This window comes from Aulonocara sp. 'chitande type north' Nkhata Bay, linkage group LG17 (assembly GCF_057382095.1).
Source record: "Aulonocara sp. 'chitande type north' Nkhata Bay isolate Kocher_YH1m ecotype deep benthic linkage group LG17, A_spYH_male_GT1.1, whole genome shotgun sequence".
Taxonomy (NCBI): Eukaryota; Metazoa; Chordata; class Actinopteri; order Cichliformes; family Cichlidae; genus Aulonocara; species Aulonocara sp. 'chitande type north' Nkhata Bay.
This window is the reverse complement of record NC_141360.1, coordinates 38036476-38056184: the sequence shown is the minus strand read 5'-3', so window position 1 is coordinate 38056184 and position 19709 is coordinate 38036476. Positions and strand designations below refer to the sequence as shown.

Genomic DNA, 19709 nt, shown 5'->3' with positions numbered 1-19709 from the left:
TCAGCTAATAACCAAAATTTGCTTTCTCTTACCTTGAACCTCCCACCCAGTTCATTTTTAACAGCTCTTAATTACTATAGAAACGACAAAATCCAGAAAACTACAAAGCTTTTGTGCCTGTGTCAGCACAAAAATTCAGAGTGCGTGCATAGCTTATTGTTTTGTTTCAGCTAGGTAGCTAACTTTATCTTAGCTTTCAGAATACAATAGAAGCGCGAGGACGAACCACCAGACTTCCGACACGTGCTCAGAAATGCTCAAAGAAGAAAATATATATGTGTAATTTTCATGGAGTTTGTCTGCTTTATTTCTGTATTTTATTTCACTGTGCCTTACGTTTGCTTAAAATAAAATACTGTAGTATAGTAGAATAAATCAGTTGGGACTAATTTATTTACGTCTGTCAGACAACCAATCATATTTTTGCCGGGGGCTCGACCAATGAAAAAACCCCTTTGCAAACTAAGTCGCCAGTGACGACAGCAAAACCGGATGTTGGGCTGATTTTCTTTATAAAATAAAAGCTAACACAGACACGGTGGAGGTAGGAACGCCTTTAATTTGGCAACAATAACCGGAAGTGCACTTGTTCTAGTTTGAAGTGCTTGTAGCTGGCGCAAAAAAAAGGGGAGCAGGATGTAGCGGCACAAGTATCGGGCTCGCTTCACATCAGTCCGGCCATCCTCTCGCTCTTTATGTCGACGCGGTGAGTCAGGTCTGGGGGATGGGTGTAGTAAGGGCTGGTTGCAGAGACGACTAACGGTTGAAAAATGTCCAACATCCTCGATGCGGCGTCTAAAGTGAGATGGGACCGCACGGCCGCGGCGAAGCGAGCCGTGTTTCTTGCGGCTGCTGCATACGGTGTCAGAACGCTGTACCCCATCATCTGCAAGCAGCTCTGCAAAAACAAAGGTCCTGGGAGCAATCACCGGGCTTCAAAGGCGGAGAACGGCTCCACTTGCTCGGGAAAGACTCAAACGGATGCTGTGATTGATAGGAAACCATCCCCGGGGGTAAATACTGAGTTTTTCATGCAGATCCTGGAACTTGGTAAAATCCTCTTTCCCAAGCTCGTTTCCAGAGAGCTCGCTTTGCTCTCTTTGCACTCGGTGGCGCTGATATCTAGGACGTTTCTCTCTATTTACGTTGCCAGCTTGGACGGCAAGATAGTCAAAACGATCGTGGAGAAAAAACCCAAACGCTTCATCATCCAGCTGATCAAATGGCTCCTCATTGCAATCCCGGCCACGTTCGTCAACAGCGCCATCCGGTACCTGGAGTGCAAACTGGCTCTGGCCTTCCGCACCCGGCTAGTGAACCATGCCTATCGGACCTACTTCACCAATCAGACCTACTACAAAGTCAGCAACATGGACGGGAGGCTCGCCAACCCGGACCAGTCTCTCACCGAGGACGTGATGATGTTCTCCCAGTCCGTGGCCCATCTCTATTCTAACCTCACCAAGCCTATACTGGATGTGATGCTGACCTCCTACACGTTGATTCAGACCGCCAGGTCCAGGGGGGCCAACGCCTCCGGTCCGACCCTGCTGGCAGGGCTCGTGGTGTTTGCCACGGCTAAAGTCCTGCGTGCATGCTCGCCCAAATTTGGCAAGCTGGTGGCCGAAGAGGCTCACAGGAAGGGCTACCTGCGCTATGTGCACTCTAGGATCATTGCTAATGCTGAGGAAATAGCTTTCTACAGAGGACACAAGGTATGCAGAGACGGATGTGGGCATGTGAGTGTTAGCTGCAGAATGGAAGCGGTGTGGGAGTTATGTGCAGCCACGCGATCATTATTGTGTTTATTTATTAGGAAGTGTCTGTGCCCGGATGTGCCACGTTACGTGTGAAATGCATAACACATTTACAATCTGTAGACACCAATGTAATTACTATGGGTGAAGCGGTAACTTTAGAGGTAGGTCTTTGAGGATGGCCAGCTAAGATGAATGGTCATATCCATAACAATGTTCCATCTACTGCTGCTTGAGGCTGTTAGGATCACAAATATGCTATAAGAGCCGGCACAAAGATTAGCAGCAGAGTTAGTTTTAACTTTATTGACTAAAGCTATTTTTATTCTGAAAGAGCATCAGTGTGAAAGACTTTACTATTATCTTGAAGAAATTCTACTGCACGGCCTTTTTCACAGATTACACAGAGATTTGGGAAATGCCTGTGTTGCTTCATGTTCTGATGTACCGCCCGCTGCAGGTGGAGATGTGTCAGCTGCAGAAGTGCTACCGGGCTCTGGCAGACCAGATGAACCTGATCCTGTCCAAACGGCTCTGGTACATCATGATCGAGCAGTTCCTCATGAAGTACGTGTGGAGCGGCGCCGGGCTCGTCATGGTGGCCGTGCCCATCATCACAGCCACCGGCTTCGCTGACAGCGGTAGGGAGTTGGTTAGGTGTAGCGTTACCCTAGCACACGTCTTGTGCTTGTTAAGCCTTTTAAGTGCAACTATAATAACTGTAGTTACTGCTTACTCTACCAGCGGGAGCTGATTAGCATGTGTGAAAACAGTAGCTGCCTCCCACACCTCCCTGATGAGCTCTCAGCATCAATAATAAGCCTGTAATCGAGTCCCTTATTACACTGTACCTACAGATATTTAATGAACCTTTTTCCATCGTATCCTTATGCTCCCAGGTGAAAGTGTGAAAATATGTTTCGCACCGCTGACACACAAAGCTCTGTTTTGTCTTTTGAGGTCCCGAAGTTAATTGTTCTGCTCGCTGTCCCATGTCTTGTGCCTGTCTTTCCACCCTTATAGAAACAGCTGACGGTCAGACCCAGGTGATGGTGAGCGAGAGAACAGAGGCGTTCACCACCGCACGTAACCTCTTGGCCTCAGGAGCTGATGCCATCGAGAGGATCATGTCCTCCTACAAAGAGGTGCACTGTAGTATGCTGAATTTAACACAACTTTGCTGTCATTTTCAATCAGAAAACTTCATAACTGAGACTCACAGGCCCACATCTTACACTGATCTCTCATGCACACCTGCATTTCATACTCGTCCATTCTGAAAGTTGCAGCAACTCTGATGTTAATAATCTAGTCATCTGAGGCACACAGCTCTGGCTGTGAGTCCAACCTCCTGTCCAGACCTGCTGTTTGCAAAGGCCAGCCAATCAGAAGACAAGCTGGGTTAAAGGGAGAGGGGACTTCTTTCATCCTGTGCATGAAGTGAATCATGCAAAGCGGCTCTAGTAGAGTCCAGAAAAGCAACATGTGGAATGCTTCCCTTTTAAGGCATTAAATTACAGATTTTTCATTATTTTTGGATAAGTTAGAGACTGTATGAAGAAGTGATTAATCTGTTAATAACAGATTTTCGCTGTTTAAGATGGAAATTTACGAATGTTGCCTTTTGAATACGTGTTATATCCTGCAAATGATGTGTTTGAGAGTCAATTGCAGTGCAGCAGAAGTTTCATACAAGAAAAGGTCTTTTGCGCTTATTTAAACTTATAATGATTCAGCATTTTGTTCTTTCACAACATATCTGGCAGCTTTTTAGGTTTAATTGTCCGTCTGAACAGTAGGAAGTAACCAAGACTGTACAGAGTGTCACAACTTTGCAGTTTTTTGGCTCAGATGTCAGTAAAAATGTCTTCTTGAAGAAATAAACCGGCCAGGTTTGAGCATCGGTGGGTCGTTCCGGTGGCCCATGTGTACATGGACGAGTGGACATCAAGAATGTCGGATTGATTTATGTCCATCTCTCTCCTTCTTCTTCTTGCAAAACTCACCACGCAGCATGAAAAAGGAAAAACAAGAGAAAAAAAAGCTGAATGAAAGACCTTGTTCATTGATAGCCAAATCCCTGATCTTTCATTGCACTTTAATCCAAAAAGAAAGAAAGAAAGAAAGAAATTGCAAGACCAGTTCATTCTCTCTCTCTCTCAGGCTACATTTTGAAGTCCATAAGAGGATTTGGTTGCAGCACATTTGTGCTGAAGCTGTGTTGCACTGCAGCTCATTAGTACTGCTGCACTTTTGATCACGTGCCACCCTGTGTGTTGGCGTGTACTATCCCAGGCTTTTTGATAATTCCCTTTATAAAAATGTGGAATATTTGAGCAAAGATCTGGCGGGTTTATCTCATGCCTGTCAGCGAGTAACTTGACTGTCAGCCACGGTTCAGCAGCCCGAAACAGCGTCAAAGAGGAGGAAATGAAACTGGTTCGATGTGCTTGCGGTTGGCTGTGAGCTTCCTTAACTGTTTCACCCGTGCTAAAGAATTTCCCATCATGCCACCTTCTTCACACCATGATTATCATTTTATTGTGAAAAACACGTTCCCGGGGGATACGAGTTTAAGCCTGCATGCACTTCTGTTTTGAGCACGTGTGCGCACGTGGCTTGAGATGCATTGCGGCGTGCCCCTGCGTGCAAGGCCAAGAGATGTGTGTGTGTGTGTGTGCAGTTTGACAGACAGCAGGGATGGAGCACATTCCTGAGGCAGCGTGCCCAGCTCACGCCTCCACACACTCTGCCTATTTAATATGGAGGAGTGTGTGTGTGTGCAGTCAGATTGGCCCATGACAAGTCCTACCTTGCAGTAGTTTGTTATTCATCTTAAAAAGCTTTGCTGTTGTTTTTGTTCTTTGTTCCACAATAACAAGGTAAGACTAAAAGTCCCCGTTTTGTTTTTTATTTTTATGTGAAAAGCACATAAATATCTACCAACCTCACACACAACACAGTAGTTCACTCGTGTACATTAAAATTGGCACCCTGTTCTATCAGCACATGATCCAGTGACTAAGTAAAAAACAGAACTGGGTCAGGTTGGTGCTCTGATGCTGTATGTGTTACACTGCTTGGAATTCTATTATGGGAACAGAACTGAACACAGAGGGCTTAAATAGGCCTCACTTCCTGAAGAGTGAATCCACCATCACTCTCGGGTCAGTGAAACCCAGCGCTTGTGTGTGTGTTTTGAGAGCTCCTTCTCTCAGAGCTCAGCTTAGCTGCAAATAATCCTCCATCTGTTGATCTTTCAGCTCTGCACTTCTGCAGAGCTGGAAGATCAACAGCATTTACTTGAACTCTTTTTAGGCCAATCAGAAAGGATGAAGCGGCTGTATTTGCTAATACACCTGCTGAGCACACCAAAAAACCCAGCAAGCACCAGATTACAGCACCTGCCTTGTCTGGTCTTCAGAACAGGGCCGTGTTTACGAGTGGGCAGTCAGGTCTCATTTAATCTGCAGCTGGGTGTTAGTTAAAGGGATCTATTCTGCTGCTAGATTAGCTTCATGTGAGTCACAATTCAAAATAATCCTTATTAACTTATACTGGAGGGGGGCATTTTCATGTGATTGCCCCTCTTCTGAGATGACCATATTAGGGACATCCCCTCTCACTGACATCATAGAAACCCAAGATTTCAAAAAAAGAAACACACAGGGGTTACTTGCACATATGCTGACTCCAGTATTTGAAAATTTCATCACGTTTAAAAAGCTCAAGCAAAGAAAAGCTCAGGTTTGCTTGATTCTAAACCAGAATAGTGGATGTGATGGTTTTAGTGGTATTTAATTTGCCCCGGTATGTTTTTTTGTGAATTCAGGACAAATATTGCAATGCTGCATGAATGTCTAGGCTGGTTAAATATTTAAACTGATTACTTACGTATTGTTTACTTATATACAGCCATATCAAAAGGATCTCTCTTGCATAAGATGTCCAATTGCTTTGTACAAAACGGATTTTGCATTATTACAGCGTGTTCCCGGCTTTAGGAGGTCACTTTATTTTAGCAAAAGCAAGAAAAATTCAATCGGACTAACATTTGGGTGATATATCATGCAAAAGTTGAACTAATTACTAAGACAAAAATGAGTCAAACAGCATGTTTTAATCAGGGATTTTGAACAAAGGCAGACTATAAAGAACACAAATGTGTGTGTTTTGTAATCATTGCTATACTTATGTTGAAATGTCAGATGTCATTATGCAGGGCTGTGGTTCTTTTTCCCAGTGGGTTTTTTGGTGCTGTTAATGAGGCTCATAATAAAATAAACTGAAGCTGCATATATATTAGGGGTGCAACGATACTCGTATTGATATTGAACCGTTCGATACAGTGCTTTTGGTTCGGTAGCATATGTATCGAACAATACAAAATTTTAAATTTATTTTATCAACTTTTCTTCTGACGAGAGCTCAGTGGATCTGCGTTCGACTACTCCGCCTAGGCTGCACTGTCGAGCGCAGATCCAGTGAGCGCAGCGCATGCTAGCAAGACAGAAGCTAATCTCCTTGCAACATGGCAAACTGAACCTCCCCCACCCTCATTCAGATCTGGCCTTTGGAACTATTTTGGTTTTCATGTGAAGCATGACCCTGAAGGTAAGCGTGTCATGGACTAAAGTAAAACAGTATGTCGGATGTGCCACGCAATGCTCAATTACATTGGTGTGAACTACTGCGTTAGCGCAGTTGTTCGTTAACGTGTTGACGCTGTCCAGCCCCACGTACGGGGCGATCCGCCGTAGCTCGTTAACGGAGATTAGCCGTGTTGTGGCGTTAACGTCATTTCAGATTAACGCTGACAGCACTAGTGGGAACACAACGAATATGACTGCACATTTACGCCGACATCATCCTAGTGCAAAGACAAGTGGAAGCAGACAAAAACAACAACCAGGCATGCTACAAACTTTACCCGAGTCATTTAGACAGCTGTTAGCACATGATTCTCCTTATGGGGACCTGATAGGTTTAATATGCTGCTGAGAGTATACCCAAGAAGCATATAGTATAGCTTTTATTTTGGAAAGAGCCATTTCTCTGTAATAAACTCTCTTTTCCAAAGATGAGTGATTTCTCGATCAGATAGATTTATTTATTTATTACTTTGTTGTTTCAGCAACATTAAATTTAAAAACTGTACTTTTGAGTTAAAATATATATTTATAATTTTAATAAATGACAAATTAAAAAGGCAAGAACATTTTTTGTATCGAAAAAATATCGAACCGTGACACCAAAGTATCGAACCGAACTGAACCGTCAATTTTGTGTATTGTAGCACCCCTAATATATATTGCTATGCTGTTGAACTTTGGCAGCCACTGGGCTAACCAGCACACGAGTAGAAATATAACTAGTTGAATGAGTTTGAGCTGGTCCGCTGCCCCGCACGGTGTCCATGAATTCTCAGAAATGGTGCTCGATGTTTAAAATAATCAAGCTGTGTCAACAGCCGGCATTGTCTCGCTGCAGGGTGCACCACAGAAAGCGAAAAGAAACACTCTCCAGGTGCCTGTAAACACATTTGGCTCCTTTCCTCTGTTGCCTCAGCAGTAAATGTATTCCATCCATCCATCCTCATCCGCTTTATCTGAGGCCGGGTCGCAGGGGCAGCAGCCTAAGCAAAGAGGCCCAGACCTCCCTCTCCCCAGCCACCTCCTCCAGCTTATCCGGGGGAACACCAAGGCGTTCCCAGGCCAGCCGAGAGATATAATCTCTCCAGCGTGTCCTGGGTCTGCCCCGGGGCCTCCTCCCGGTGGGACATTAGTAAATGTATTATTTTACTAATTTTATGATCATGTTTACAAAAATCTCTTTTTAAAATCCAGGAAGAGGTAGATGAATACAAGGTGAAAATACAGAATAAGTAGTAATTATTTAAGGATGACATTTAGAGCTGGTGAAGTGAAGTGAAATTATGATCTCAGTGAGATGTGGTCTGGATAAAAATTGAACATTGGAAGTGGAAGTAGGGTTTGTTTTTTTTCTTTTGAGCTATGCGGGGAATCTGCGTGCGTGCCTATTATCACGGTGCAAAGAACCACAAGAGGAAAAGCAAATATATGATATATCTAATCCAAAAGCACACACAAACAGTAAGGAAAAGTTGCTACGCCTTGTAAGATGTGAGTAAAAACAAAATGCAATGATTTTTGAATCTTATAAATCTGTCATTTTAATTCGTTTCAAAATTGCATATGGGAAACAAAAAACATCAAAACACAAACTGAGAAAATGTAGCAGTTTAAGAAAATATGAGCTTATTTTGAATTTGATGGCAGCAATGCCTCACAAAGAAGTTATGTTTACCACTGTGTGGTATGTGTGGTACAGCCTCTTCTTTTAACAACTGTCGGTAAAAGTCTGGGAACTGACGAGAGCGGCTGCTGGACTTCAGGCAGAGGGATGTTGTCCCTTTCTTGTCTCATATGATTCTAGCTGCTCAACAGTTCTGGGTCTTTGTCATCTGATAAAAAGTTCAGCCTCCAGATTCTGAAAGATATTTTATGTGCTTTAGTATTGTCTTGCTGAAATGTGCAAGGTCTTGCCTGAAAAAGACGTCATCTCGATGGGAGAAAATGTTTCTCTAAAACCTGGATATAGCTTTCAACATTTATAGTGCCTGTTCAGATGTGCACGCTGCCAATTCCACAGGCACTAAAACACCCTCATATCATCAGAGAGGCTTTTAAACTGAGCACTGATAACACTCCAGATGGTCCCTGTCTTTAGTCAGATTTAGATTCCCCTGACTGCAGAAAAGTTTCATTTTGAATGAGTATCCACTCCAGCTTTAGCGAATGAGTAGTCTCAAACATTTGATATGTTTTCTGGGGGGGGTTTTGTGAGTAAAATACAGGTTTATGCAATTTGTACATGATTTCATTCTGTTTTTCTGTTTTTATATTTTACACAGATTCAAAACCTTTTTCTAAGTCTGCTTGTCTACTGACACAAACTTTAGGGAAATGTATTGACAGATCTTCATTTTGCCAATTTGTTTTGGCCATGCCAGCAGACATGTTAATGTTATAGCCTTGTGGCCTTCATCAGAACATATAAAAACCTTAATTATTTAATATAAGCAAGCACCAGGAGATATTGAGGAGGAACAGCTTCCTGTTAACGGGGGCACTGAATGTACTTTATGGCTATTGCAGATGCAGCAGCCGAAGTTAAAATGAAACCTAGCTTAGGATCAATGTTCCAAGTCCTGCACTCATGGGGTCACATTTTTATCAGGCACATCACCATGATCGTGATCTTTATCACAATGGTGGTGACACTAACATCTACCAGAGATGGACTGACCCGTGTGTGTTTGTTGGGACAGGTCACGGAGCTGGCAGGCTACACTGCGAGGGTCCACAACATGTTTGTCGTATTCGAGGATGTCCAGAAGGGCATTTACAAGCGCTCTTCTGTGTCAGCCACAACGACGACGGAGAAGAAGAGCAAGCCTGAGATGCACATAGACGGACCGCTGGAAATAAAGGGTAGCTAGCAGTGTACACACAACACCTCTTTGTCTGTACAAAAAAAAAAAAAAAACAGAAGAGGAAGAGGTTGCCATCACAACAACCTCTGTTGCTTTTACCACTTCTGCTACCTGAAGCCCAGAGTAAGCTTTGATTTGGTTCAGGTCAAAACATAGTCAATGGTAAACACTCAGTTCACTCCCCAACAACATCTGTCTGCCAACAATTATTCGATCCATTCTGTTGTCCAAATTAGCAACAATCAGCAATGAGTTATAGCCTATAGCTTCGGCAGTTGCCTCACTGAAATCAATAACAGAATTTGTCTTACATGCTAACTTCAGGCTCAAGTTTTGCTGCTAATTTATAATGTTTGACCAGATTTTATGAATTGCACAAACCTTATCTGGGCCAGCTTACAGATCAGCTTACATTATAAGAAATCAATAAACTAAATGGCCAAAGGTTGGATACACTCTAATAGAAAGCATCTTATGTTGGAGGGTAATGCTAAGCTAATGAATAAGTGAAGTGGTAAAGACACAGAGTCCAATCAGTTACTCTAATACACAATCACTGTAGTTCCTGATCCTTTTTCTCTGTTTCTGTGTTTCTGCAGGCGAAGTGATTGATGTGGACAAGGGCATCGTGTGTGAGAACGTCCCGATTATCACACCAAACGGAGACGTTGTAGTATCTTGCCTAAACTTCAAGGTGGCTGATCTTCTTTTCCTTCTGAGCTCTACTTTAACTGATAGTTCAGGCCCCTCTGACTTCACTCCTGAGGATTTTGGTCCGTGTAGAATTTATTAGCATTTAAAAACAATGGCCCAGGGTCTCATTAGAAAGCAGATACATCCTTTGGGTGTCAACTTGTTGCTCCCCTCTGGATTTTCACTACTATATTCACCTCATGAGGATTTCATGGTGGTGGAAATCACAGATCAGACGTTCCAGTTTTATTTGGATGCAGGGTATAATGCATAACGCTCATATCATAGATGTGAATCTGCTGCAAAGATCTGCTCATCCATTCAGCACAGGTTCTGTTTTTTTCACTCAAAAGTGGCTGAGGGTCTGCTGATCCTTTCATCTGTTTCTTGTATGTGGATAATTGAGTTAGCATGATTTCATCGCTGATAATTTGATACCAGACAAAACGTGTCTCTTATTCCAGTTCTGACCTGCTGACTTCTTTTGTTAGGAGGCAACAATAGGAAACACTGACATGATGTTTTTGATAAAAATGCTTTTTGAGACATCAAAAGAATCAGCTTTTGTAATTATTACAAATGAATAAGAATAGCTTATCTCTTTCAAACACCACAGGCAAACAGACCTCTGTGCAGACTGCACCAGGCTCCAATTATACATGTTGGCCTGAGGTCGTTACACAAGAGTACGCCGCTGACATTGAGCTGATAACGGAAAAAGACGCTGATGCTGTGCTTAAAAATGTCAGCTTCAATATAAATATCATACACAAACTTTAAATGGCAGTTTTTTGAAGAACTGAAGATCTTTTTCTTTTAAGTTCTTTTTTTTAGTTCTTACCCTGCACGAAAAAACAAGTGCACATGCAAAACTACTGCAAGATTTATGGGACAGATCACTGCATGTAATCTGCATACAGCAAGCTGCATACAGGTGAAGAGCATGCTCACTAAGGCAAAAAAGCAGGATGGGTAATAGTGTCTGAGGATGAAGAGCTGGCTGAAATAATGGGGGTGATGAATATCATTTAACTTGAGACACTCACTGTGGCAAGTAAAAGAAAAAAGGAACATTTTGACATTTAGGTTCATATGAAACTTAGAGTGACCCATATGATAAGATAACCCTGTTAAAGTGTGTTTAAAGTCTACATATTTTCAATTATTAATTTGCATTGTAACACGTAAATTAATATCATATTATTAAGTTTTGTATTCTAATTCTAAACATTTTTAGCCAATGTCGTTTTGTAAAGCTGTAAATATTGACCAAAATTAAATAATAATAATTAGCAGTAGTATAAGTAGCAATAAGAGTGGTGTGTAATATTTTTTCAAATGCATAGTCGTGCATGAAAATAGAGAAAATAAGAATCATAAATTTGTGTGTGAAACGTTTTTACCCATCGTTTATGAATGAGGCTCTATATTTGGTTTCTCGCCATGGAAACCATGGTTAACCACTTTAGCAAAAGGATTAAAGCTATAAAAACTAATGATAGAGTAGTAATGTGTGCTGTGGCCTAATGTTTCAAAGGATTTGCCTTATAGACATCACTACATTTTTAATCTTGAGCCAGAATCAGCGTATTTATGCGAGATTGGGGCGTGCCAAGTTATCAGCTAACACAAGCTAGTTTGGCTAGTAAGCTGTAGCCATATACCATACTTACAAATTAGTACTTACATATGAATGAAGTAATACTAGAATTTCATTCACCAAAAAAAGAGCGCTTCTTAAACAGTCTGTTAGTGAAACTAACCACATAAGCCTTATTATGAGAGCTCAGTGACTTTAATTAGCTAAGGTGACGCTTGAGAAGCTAGCTAGCGCCTGTAGCGCAAGTGCCCAAGCCCTTAAATATGTAGAACTTTAGCCTTGATTAATTAATTAATCAGGCTTTTTTTACTTTTATTAGCCACAATTTACTGAAATCTAAAGATACTTAATAAATAATTTCATTTATTATATCAATATGATATTAAATACAAATTTTTGACAGGTGCAAGATAATATTTTGCAAATTCTATATATTTTCATCTGGATTTTTTTTTTTTTTTTTTAAAGTTGTGTTCAATATACAAAACCACTTTTCAGGGACAGTTCAAAAAAGTGCCCCTCCGACAGCCAAACCCATCTGTTCTCTGATTGGATAGTTACATTTGTGATTGACATGACATTGACCAATCAGCTGAAAGGAAGAAAAATACGGTTAAAATTCGTATTTGTAAGTTGAAACTTGAGTGCAGAGTTTCACCCGTATTTTTTGGATATACATACAAATCTTTTTTACACACACAAATTCTTTTTACTCATACAAATCCTGATTTACAAGTACAAAACTGATTTACAAATACAAAATATTTATGACCACAATTTGAGCCCATATTTTCTGTGTGTAACAGTTTAACACCACTCCTGCTTTTTCCACAGCTTTATGGCCTAGTGATGCATTGTAATTACACTGACAGCCCGCTCTGCTTCAGGAGAATTAATAAATTGTCTCTCCCGTTCAGGTGGAAGAGAGCATGCACCTACTGATCACAGGGCCTAATGGTTGTGGAAAAAGCTCTCTGTTCAGGATCCTCGGCGGCTTGTGGCCTGTCTACGGCGGCCGGCTACACAAACCCTCCCCTCAGCATATGTTCTACATCCCTCAGAGGTATACGCACAAATGCACACTCTCAATAATCGCAGGGCCCACGGCAGACAAAACAAGTGCAGGGTTTGATCATTGTACCAGTGAACCGTAACAGTAATCTAATCCATTGTAACAGGACCTGAGTGTGTCTGTGCAGCTGAGAGAGAAACCAGAGCTGTGGACAGAGTCAAATATTTACTGTCCAGATTAAGTTTAAAATACTAGCTCTGCAGAATGATTAGATATGATAAATATTATCAAATTAAATATTATTATAGTTGTTTGGTAATTATCCATTATGCGTAACCTCTCTCCTTTATTGCTATATAGCAAGAGCTGCAACAGTTGGAGCAGCAGCTGTTATCATGATAACATTTTTGTCATTTTTATGTTGATTTTAGAGCGAGACAGTGAAATAAATATAGCAACTCTGACAGGAGAGAGTGAGGGTAACAGAGAGCACAGGCAGGTAATGGTCCAACCAGTCGAGATTCAAACCAAGGATCTGCCGCCCATGTGGGAAGCAGTCTTACCCAAACCTTCAAATGTAATCGTACCCATAGCTGACTCCCTCCTGCAGTGCGGTAAATATTTTATACATAGGATGAGATGGCCAGCTGGCAGCTGTAACAGAATCCAACACACTATCTATAAAACAGACATCTTTTTCTTTCAGCTCCTCCTCTTTAAGTGTCTAAAAATGCTTTTGTCACACAATTTGTGAGCTTTAGTGCTCATAACGGATACAACTTATGTGCATTTATGTTTCCCCAGGCCGTACATGTCATTAGGTTCACTGCGGGACCAGGTGATCTACCCAGACTCGGTGGAGGACATGGCTGCCAGAGGGATGAGTGACAAGGACCTAGAGGTCATCTTAGCCATAGTCAACCTCAATCACATTGTCAACAGAGAGGGAGGTAAGACAGCTTTTATTTTTATTTATCCATGAAAGAGCAGCAGTTCACCACATAAATCAAAAGACACACAATCACCAGATAAGAAAAAAAAACTCAACATACTAAATTAAAATCAACTACTGAGCTAAAGGAACCTTGTCACTAAATCACAGCACAAGGTACTTTATATTGTAAGTTAAAGACCCTACAATAAAACAGAGAAACCCCCAACAATCAGATGACCCCTTGTGAGCAAGCACTTGGCAACAATGGGAAGAAAAAACTCCCTAAGCATTTAATTATAAACCTTTAATTGTGAAGAAAAGGTTTGCTGGTGTTTGAGATCAAACACATTGTGTGCATCAGCCAGGAGCTTGAGCGCGCGTTTCCTAAACTTGAGTGTGTGACAAATTGGCAGCCGTTCTCTCCCTCCTGCAGAACAAATGGTTACACTGTTGTGAACCAACTACTGTACCAAGCTTAGCGCCGCAAGAAGGTTTAATGCGTGAATAGTTGCACTGTGAAACAGTTTAGAAAGGTTTGCATTACTCATGGTAATTAGCCCACGTGTATGCAGTCACATTATTATGGGCTCACAAAGACATGCAATATAACCAAAGAGGATATGATGATTAGTCCGTTACACAGTCTTTGTCTTCTCTTTAACTCTTTACAGTTTAGTCTAGTATTTAATGTGAAGTCATGTATTGCAGTTTTCATTTTCATGGATTTTACTCATTAGTTTTTGTGTGGCATCAAACTCTAAGTGCCTTCTCCATGTTTCATATAACAAAGGAGAAAAAATATTTCCTGTCATCATATATAATCCCACAATATCCAACTAACACCACCTTAAAATGTGCTTGTTGTAAATTCCTGTGGTTGCTTTTTTAAAGCTATCAGCAGACTTTGAAAAAGTGCTATTACTGCTTCTCTAAAACATCGTGTAGAGCGCAACAATGTAATACAAAATGCAGTTTTCAAATGATTTTGTTTATTTTTGATGTTTAAAGCTATCCTAACCTACCTGGCCTTATTTGAAAAGGTGGGCAGGTAGGTTAAATCAGCGGTCCCCAGCCTTTTTTGCGCCACGGACCGGTTTAATGTCAGACAATATTTTCACGGACCAGCCTTTAAGGTGTTGTGGATAAATACAACAAAATAAAATGATACGACCAAGATGAAAACTGTTATTTTTATGAATATAATAATAATCTGAATTCACTGTGTAATTGTGTAACTTTATTAGCAGTGTCCTCCTGAAATGTGCTAACAACATTGTCACGGTCTCGCTGGCAGACCGTGGGGATGTGGGGAAAGGAGGACCCAAAATGCAGGACTCTACAGTGCAACAGTGTTTATTTACAGTGGTGACAATCCGAACAACAATAAATCCCCCCGTGCGATCCCAACTCCCGTTCCGTGTCTTCTCCTTTATCCCGTGCTCCGTGCTCTGTCTCCGTTCCCTGTGTACTCTCCGTGTGCTGCCTCCTGGTCGCCACAATTCCTCCTGAGGAAACACGCATACCAAAGGCAGCCGTGAGTACAAAACCTAACAGTAGGCTTGCACTAACCTTGCACAATACACTTAAGACTGACGGGAAGTCACTCAACGATCCAGCGTCGAGGAGCTCTCAGCCACACTGTTTTGAAGCTCCTCTGACGAGGCTTGATCGTACATTTGATATTTCATTAAATTTTATTGTTTTAGCTTCGGGGTGGCACCTGGGGTGGCCAGTCTGGTTGGGGGGGTGGCCTGTGCCCCCCCAGGCCACCCCGCTGGACACGCCACTGGAGCCTCAACTCTCGCGGCCCGGTACCAAACGACTCACGGCCTGGTACCGGTTCGTGGCCCAAGGGTTGGGGACTGCTGTTATAAAGTATCTACACTTCCCTTTCTTCTATTGTAATCTCATTTTGAAATATAGAGACTGTAGAACACTTGAGTTGAGGGTTGGGGACCGTTGGTTAAATCATAAATTAAATGTGATTAGACACATTTTTTGGAAAGCTGCTTATAATTTCACCAGTCACACCCACAATAATGCCAAACGTGTTAAATCTAGAAATCACTTAAATAGGACATGAAGTGAAGTGGGCTAAAAGATCTCGAAAGCAACACATCATGTCACGATCAATTCTGTGAAGAAAAGTGCAACAGAATTCCTCCACAGCGTTGTGAAAGAGTCATTGCCAGTCATCTATCTCTACTTTTAAGATTTGGCTTAAAACCTTCCTTTTTTGCTAAAGCATATAGTTGGGCTGGACCAAGTGACCTTGAATCCTCCCTTAGTTATGCTGCAATAGGTGTAGGCTGCTGGGGGATTCCCATGATGCATTGAGTATTTCTTCTTCAGTTACCTTTCTCACTCACTATGTATTAATAGACCTCTCTGCACCGAATCTCTGCACTTGTTATTAATCGCTTGCTCTCTTCCACAGCATGTCTTTTATCCTGTCTTCCTTCTCTCAGCCCAACCGGTCGCAGCAGATGGCCCCGCCCCTCCCTGAGCCTGGTTCTGCCAGAAGTTTCTTCCTGTTAAAAGGGAGTTTTTCCTTCCCACTGTCGCCAAAGTGCTTGCTCATAAGGGGTCATATGATGTTTGGGTTTGTCTCTGTGTGTATTATTGTAGGGTCTACCTTACAATATAAAGCGCCTTGAGGCGACTGTTGTTGTGATTTGACGCTGTATAAATTACATTGAATTCAACTGAATTGAACTGAATCATCGCAACACTTGATTGCAGCCCTGCTGACAAGGGTGGCCCAGGATGGTTAGTTTGGATAGCTGTTTTCCCTTAATAGATGACATCATCATTTAAAAACTGCATTTTGTATTTACTCTATCTTTGTATAGTATCAAAATTTGTGCAATGGTGGTTTGAGACGTGTAAGTGTGACAAATATACAAAAATAAGCAATCAGGCAAATACTTTTTTGCAGCTCTGTATGGTGCTGAAGGGATAACAGCTGATGCTGAATTAGGGTCTGGCTGTGCTTTCATGTTATACCAACTTGTACTACAAGATGGTGCAGTGAGTGATCTACACAAGTGTTTACGAACATATTATTTCCTCTCATGGTCAAGGCTAAAAACAGTTAAATCCTGCCCCCTGGTGATAATCTTTTAGTTCAGAGGTTCATTACCAAAAAAAAGAACACTTAAAAACACTTGCTTACTCTGCAATACCTCCTTTTTTATTCAGGCTGGGATGCTGAGCTGGACTGGAAGGATGTGTTGTCAGGAGGTGAGAAGCAGAGGATGGGTATGGCCCGCATGTTCTACCACAGGTAAGGAGAAAAAGCCTGTGGGTTAACATTTCTTAGCGTGTAGCCCATTGGCTGTTTTCACAGAAGGAATTACTGTTAAGAAATTGAATGCTGAAGAGTAAACTAAAGTGTGTTTTTTCAACGTTTACATATTTGCACAACTCTATAAATGGTGAATGCTCATAATGAATGTGGCCAAATAATGAGATCAGTATATATGCAGGTAATGCCTGTGAGCCAAACTGCAGGTTTTAGATGGTTTTTTGTTTTGTTTTTTTGCTTTTGCTTTTAGACTAATAGAGAGGACTTTATTATGACTATCACAGGCACACAGCTATGGCTGGGAGTTCAGAGGCCACACCCTCTTGTTTGCAAATCATGTGTTTTCAAATGGCAGCCAATCACAGGAAAGCTGCCCTAAAGAAAGAAGCTAAGACAGCTTGGTTCAGAGGATAAAATGAGCTCCATTGAAGCCTAGTACGAGATAACATAGGCTTACTTTGAACTTGGAATCATGCTAAGCTACTCTAGAAGTTGCCCCTTTAAAACTATAGTTCATCTGCTGTAACAGTTGGATCTTGTTTATGGGTGTATAGCATAACCAATCCGATTGCATGGAGTGGATGCATAGCACCAACTTAAAACCATTTCTCTGCCTCTGTCAGGCCTAAATATGCCTTGTTGGATGAGTGCACCAGCGCTGTGAGCATTGACGTGGAAGGAAAGATTTTCCAGGCTGCCAAAGATGCCGGCATCTCCCTGCTCTCCATCACACACAGACCCTCCCTGTGGTAAGCCTCGTCACACTGGGGGAATATTTTGGTCCATAAATGCTAATGTAGTTGGGAGTTGTAGTAGGGAGCAAATCTTTTCTTTGTTTCTAATCCTTCTTCCCCACCTCCAGGAAGTACCACACCCACCTGCTGCAGTTTGACGGGGAAGGAGGCTGGCGCTTTGAGCAGCTGGACACGGCAACGCGCCTCTCCCTCACCGAGGAGAAGCAGCGGCTGGAGACCCAGCTGGCCGGCATTCCCGAGATGCAGAATCGCCTCAACGAGCTCTGCAAGATCCTCGGAGACGACTCTGTCCTAAAAACAGCTGAGGAGTGAGGGGGGAGGTGTGAGAAGAGATCCGAGGGGGTAAAGGAGGATTGAGACGAGGAGAAAAGAAGAAGCTGGGGGTGGTGGAGGAGGTGCGAGGCAATGAAAAGGCAAAGAAATCAGTTTGTTAGTACAAATTTTTTTTCCCTTTTTTTTCTTTTGCCCTGAGCCTCTCGGTAAAGCAGGGGAGCTCTTAATGGCAGCTTTGCCTCTGAGCTCTCCCTTCTCTCCCCCCTCCGTCTTTTCACCCTCTCCTTTGCCCTGCTCCAGTCTGAGAGGCGGGGGAGAGTGAAGTGCATTCGCAAGTATTCCTGCTGCTTGTAATGCACGCTGTTTGCTTCCACTGCTCAAAGTGGCGTGACTGATACACCCAAATTAACCAAGACGATGAATTTGTTTGTTTTGTAGCACTTTACTCTGCTTTCAGAGGTGTGCATGTCACGGTGGCTCTGGGAGCTGCTATTTAGCTGGAAAACCTTTTAAAGGTTAGAGCCACTTTGATGTCCAAAGCAGTATTCCAGTTTAGCAGCAGATTTTCGTTTTCCCGAATGTAATTTTAACTTTTTTTTTTTGCAGAGCCACAGTACAATCTGTTTCCTTATACCTCACGTTAGCTTTGTTAGGTTGCACGTCCATGAACCACTGGAATGGGCTCAGATGCCGACTCTATTATTAGAACGATTAGTGACGCAGGTCTGACTCCAGAACTCTAAGTTTCTGGTTTATTGAACAAATACAATGAGATAAAGAGGTCCAGTGAGGAAGGGCAAGCTCATCCTGCTCGGAGAGGGTTTTTTTAGCAGATGAGTGCACACACACACACACACAAACACACAAAAGGATATCAAATTAGAGGAAAAACAATAACAGTAATTAGTAGTGACCATGTAAGGCTCTGGAAATCTGCTGGAGAGATGCACGTTAGTCATTGTCGATAGTAGATAGTTCATGATTTGGCGTTTTGACAATGTGTGTTTGAGGCAAGTCGTTTCATACACCGTAGACAGCATTCATATTTGCCAAGCAATGAAAGGATGACTTTGTGTATTTAAATACTCTACCATGTTCCAGAATATGCTCCACGTTACAGCTGTTTAAAATTATTAAGTTATAATAGATAATAGGTTGTTTTTACACGTGAAGTTGCTGGTAACAAAGATGGAAAGTTGTGATACTGTTAAAATGTTTTTTTTTCCTTTCTTAAAAAAGTTGGGAATTCCGCGCTCCTGCGTGGTGACGGTAACTTGCGATTACAACTGCTTTTATAAATGTACTCTCTTTACACGGTTCGAACCTGGAATGCTCCTGTTTGATATGGTTCACCAGCTGCAAACAGGACTGCCTTTGCTTTTCAGATTGGGCTGAGTTAAAGGGGACCAATTACGGTTATTCTAATGTTCTAATAATATTTTTATTCTAGCGTAGCTTTGCATGATTCACAGTTCAAAATAATCATTTTTTTCAACCTGAAAAGCTGTTCAAGCGTCTTTCTCTGAAAGGCCACCCGACCTTTGAGCCAACTTTACTCTGATTGGCTGCCCCTCATAAGCAAGCCTGAACAGCAGGTGGGTGGGGCTTTAGTGCCTGAGATTACTCTATAATGATATCGTCATTCTGGAAAAGGTAACACCCACCTTGCGTTCCTTTGGCTCATATAGATAAATAGAAGTGTCTGAAATCAGAGCTTTTGGATGACAGGGATTGTTTGCACATATTTGAAACTTTGGTCATGTTCGATATGAGCCTCCCTCATGTTTTAACTGTGTGGCAGAAAATCTGTAAATGTATTTTTTATTTGTGACACATTATGTTAATTAAAACAGGAGAAACAC

General features: G+C 42.0%; 2 protein-coding genes across 2 annotated transcripts in view; one reads left to right on the top strand and one right to left on the bottom strand.

Annotated features, from left to right (window-relative positions):
* redic1 (regulator of DNA class I crossover intermediates 1) overlaps positions 1-1681 on the bottom strand; it is a 7567-nt gene extending 5886 nt beyond the window's left edge. Inside the window, exon 1 of the mRNA XM_086270353.1 lies at positions 33-1681. Within this exon, the coding sequence (XP_086126479.1) occupies positions 33-55 (23 nt within the window). The 5' untranslated portion in view covers positions 56-1681. The remainder of the gene's footprint in view (positions 1-32) is intronic.
* Positions 584-19709, top strand: abcd2 (ATP-binding cassette, sub-family D (ALD), member 2). Its single transcript, XM_086270351.1, has 10 exons — positions 584-1715; positions 2218-2398; positions 2781-2902; positions 9109-9271; positions 9873-9967; positions 12484-12629; positions 13383-13528; positions 16714-16798; positions 17443-17568; positions 17682-19709. The coding sequence occupies exons 1-10, from the start codon at positions 771-773 to the stop codon at positions 17884-17886; spliced, it is 2214 nt and encodes a 737-aa protein (XP_086126477.1). The 5' UTR covers positions 584-770; the 3' UTR covers positions 17887-19709.

Coding starts and splice junctions, on each gene's coding strand:
- abcd2 (XM_086270351.1), top strand. CDS start 771: ATGTCCAACATCCTCGATGCGGCGTCTAAAGTGAGATGGGACCGCACG. Junction 2,903..9,108: donor TCATGTCCTCCTACAAAGAG/GTGCACTGTAGT, acceptor TTGTTGGGACAG/GTCACGGAGCTGGCAGGCTA. Junction 16,799..17,442: donor GCCCGCATGTTCTACCACAG/GTAAGGAGAAAA, acceptor TGCCTCTGTCAG/GCCTAAATATGCCTTGTTGG.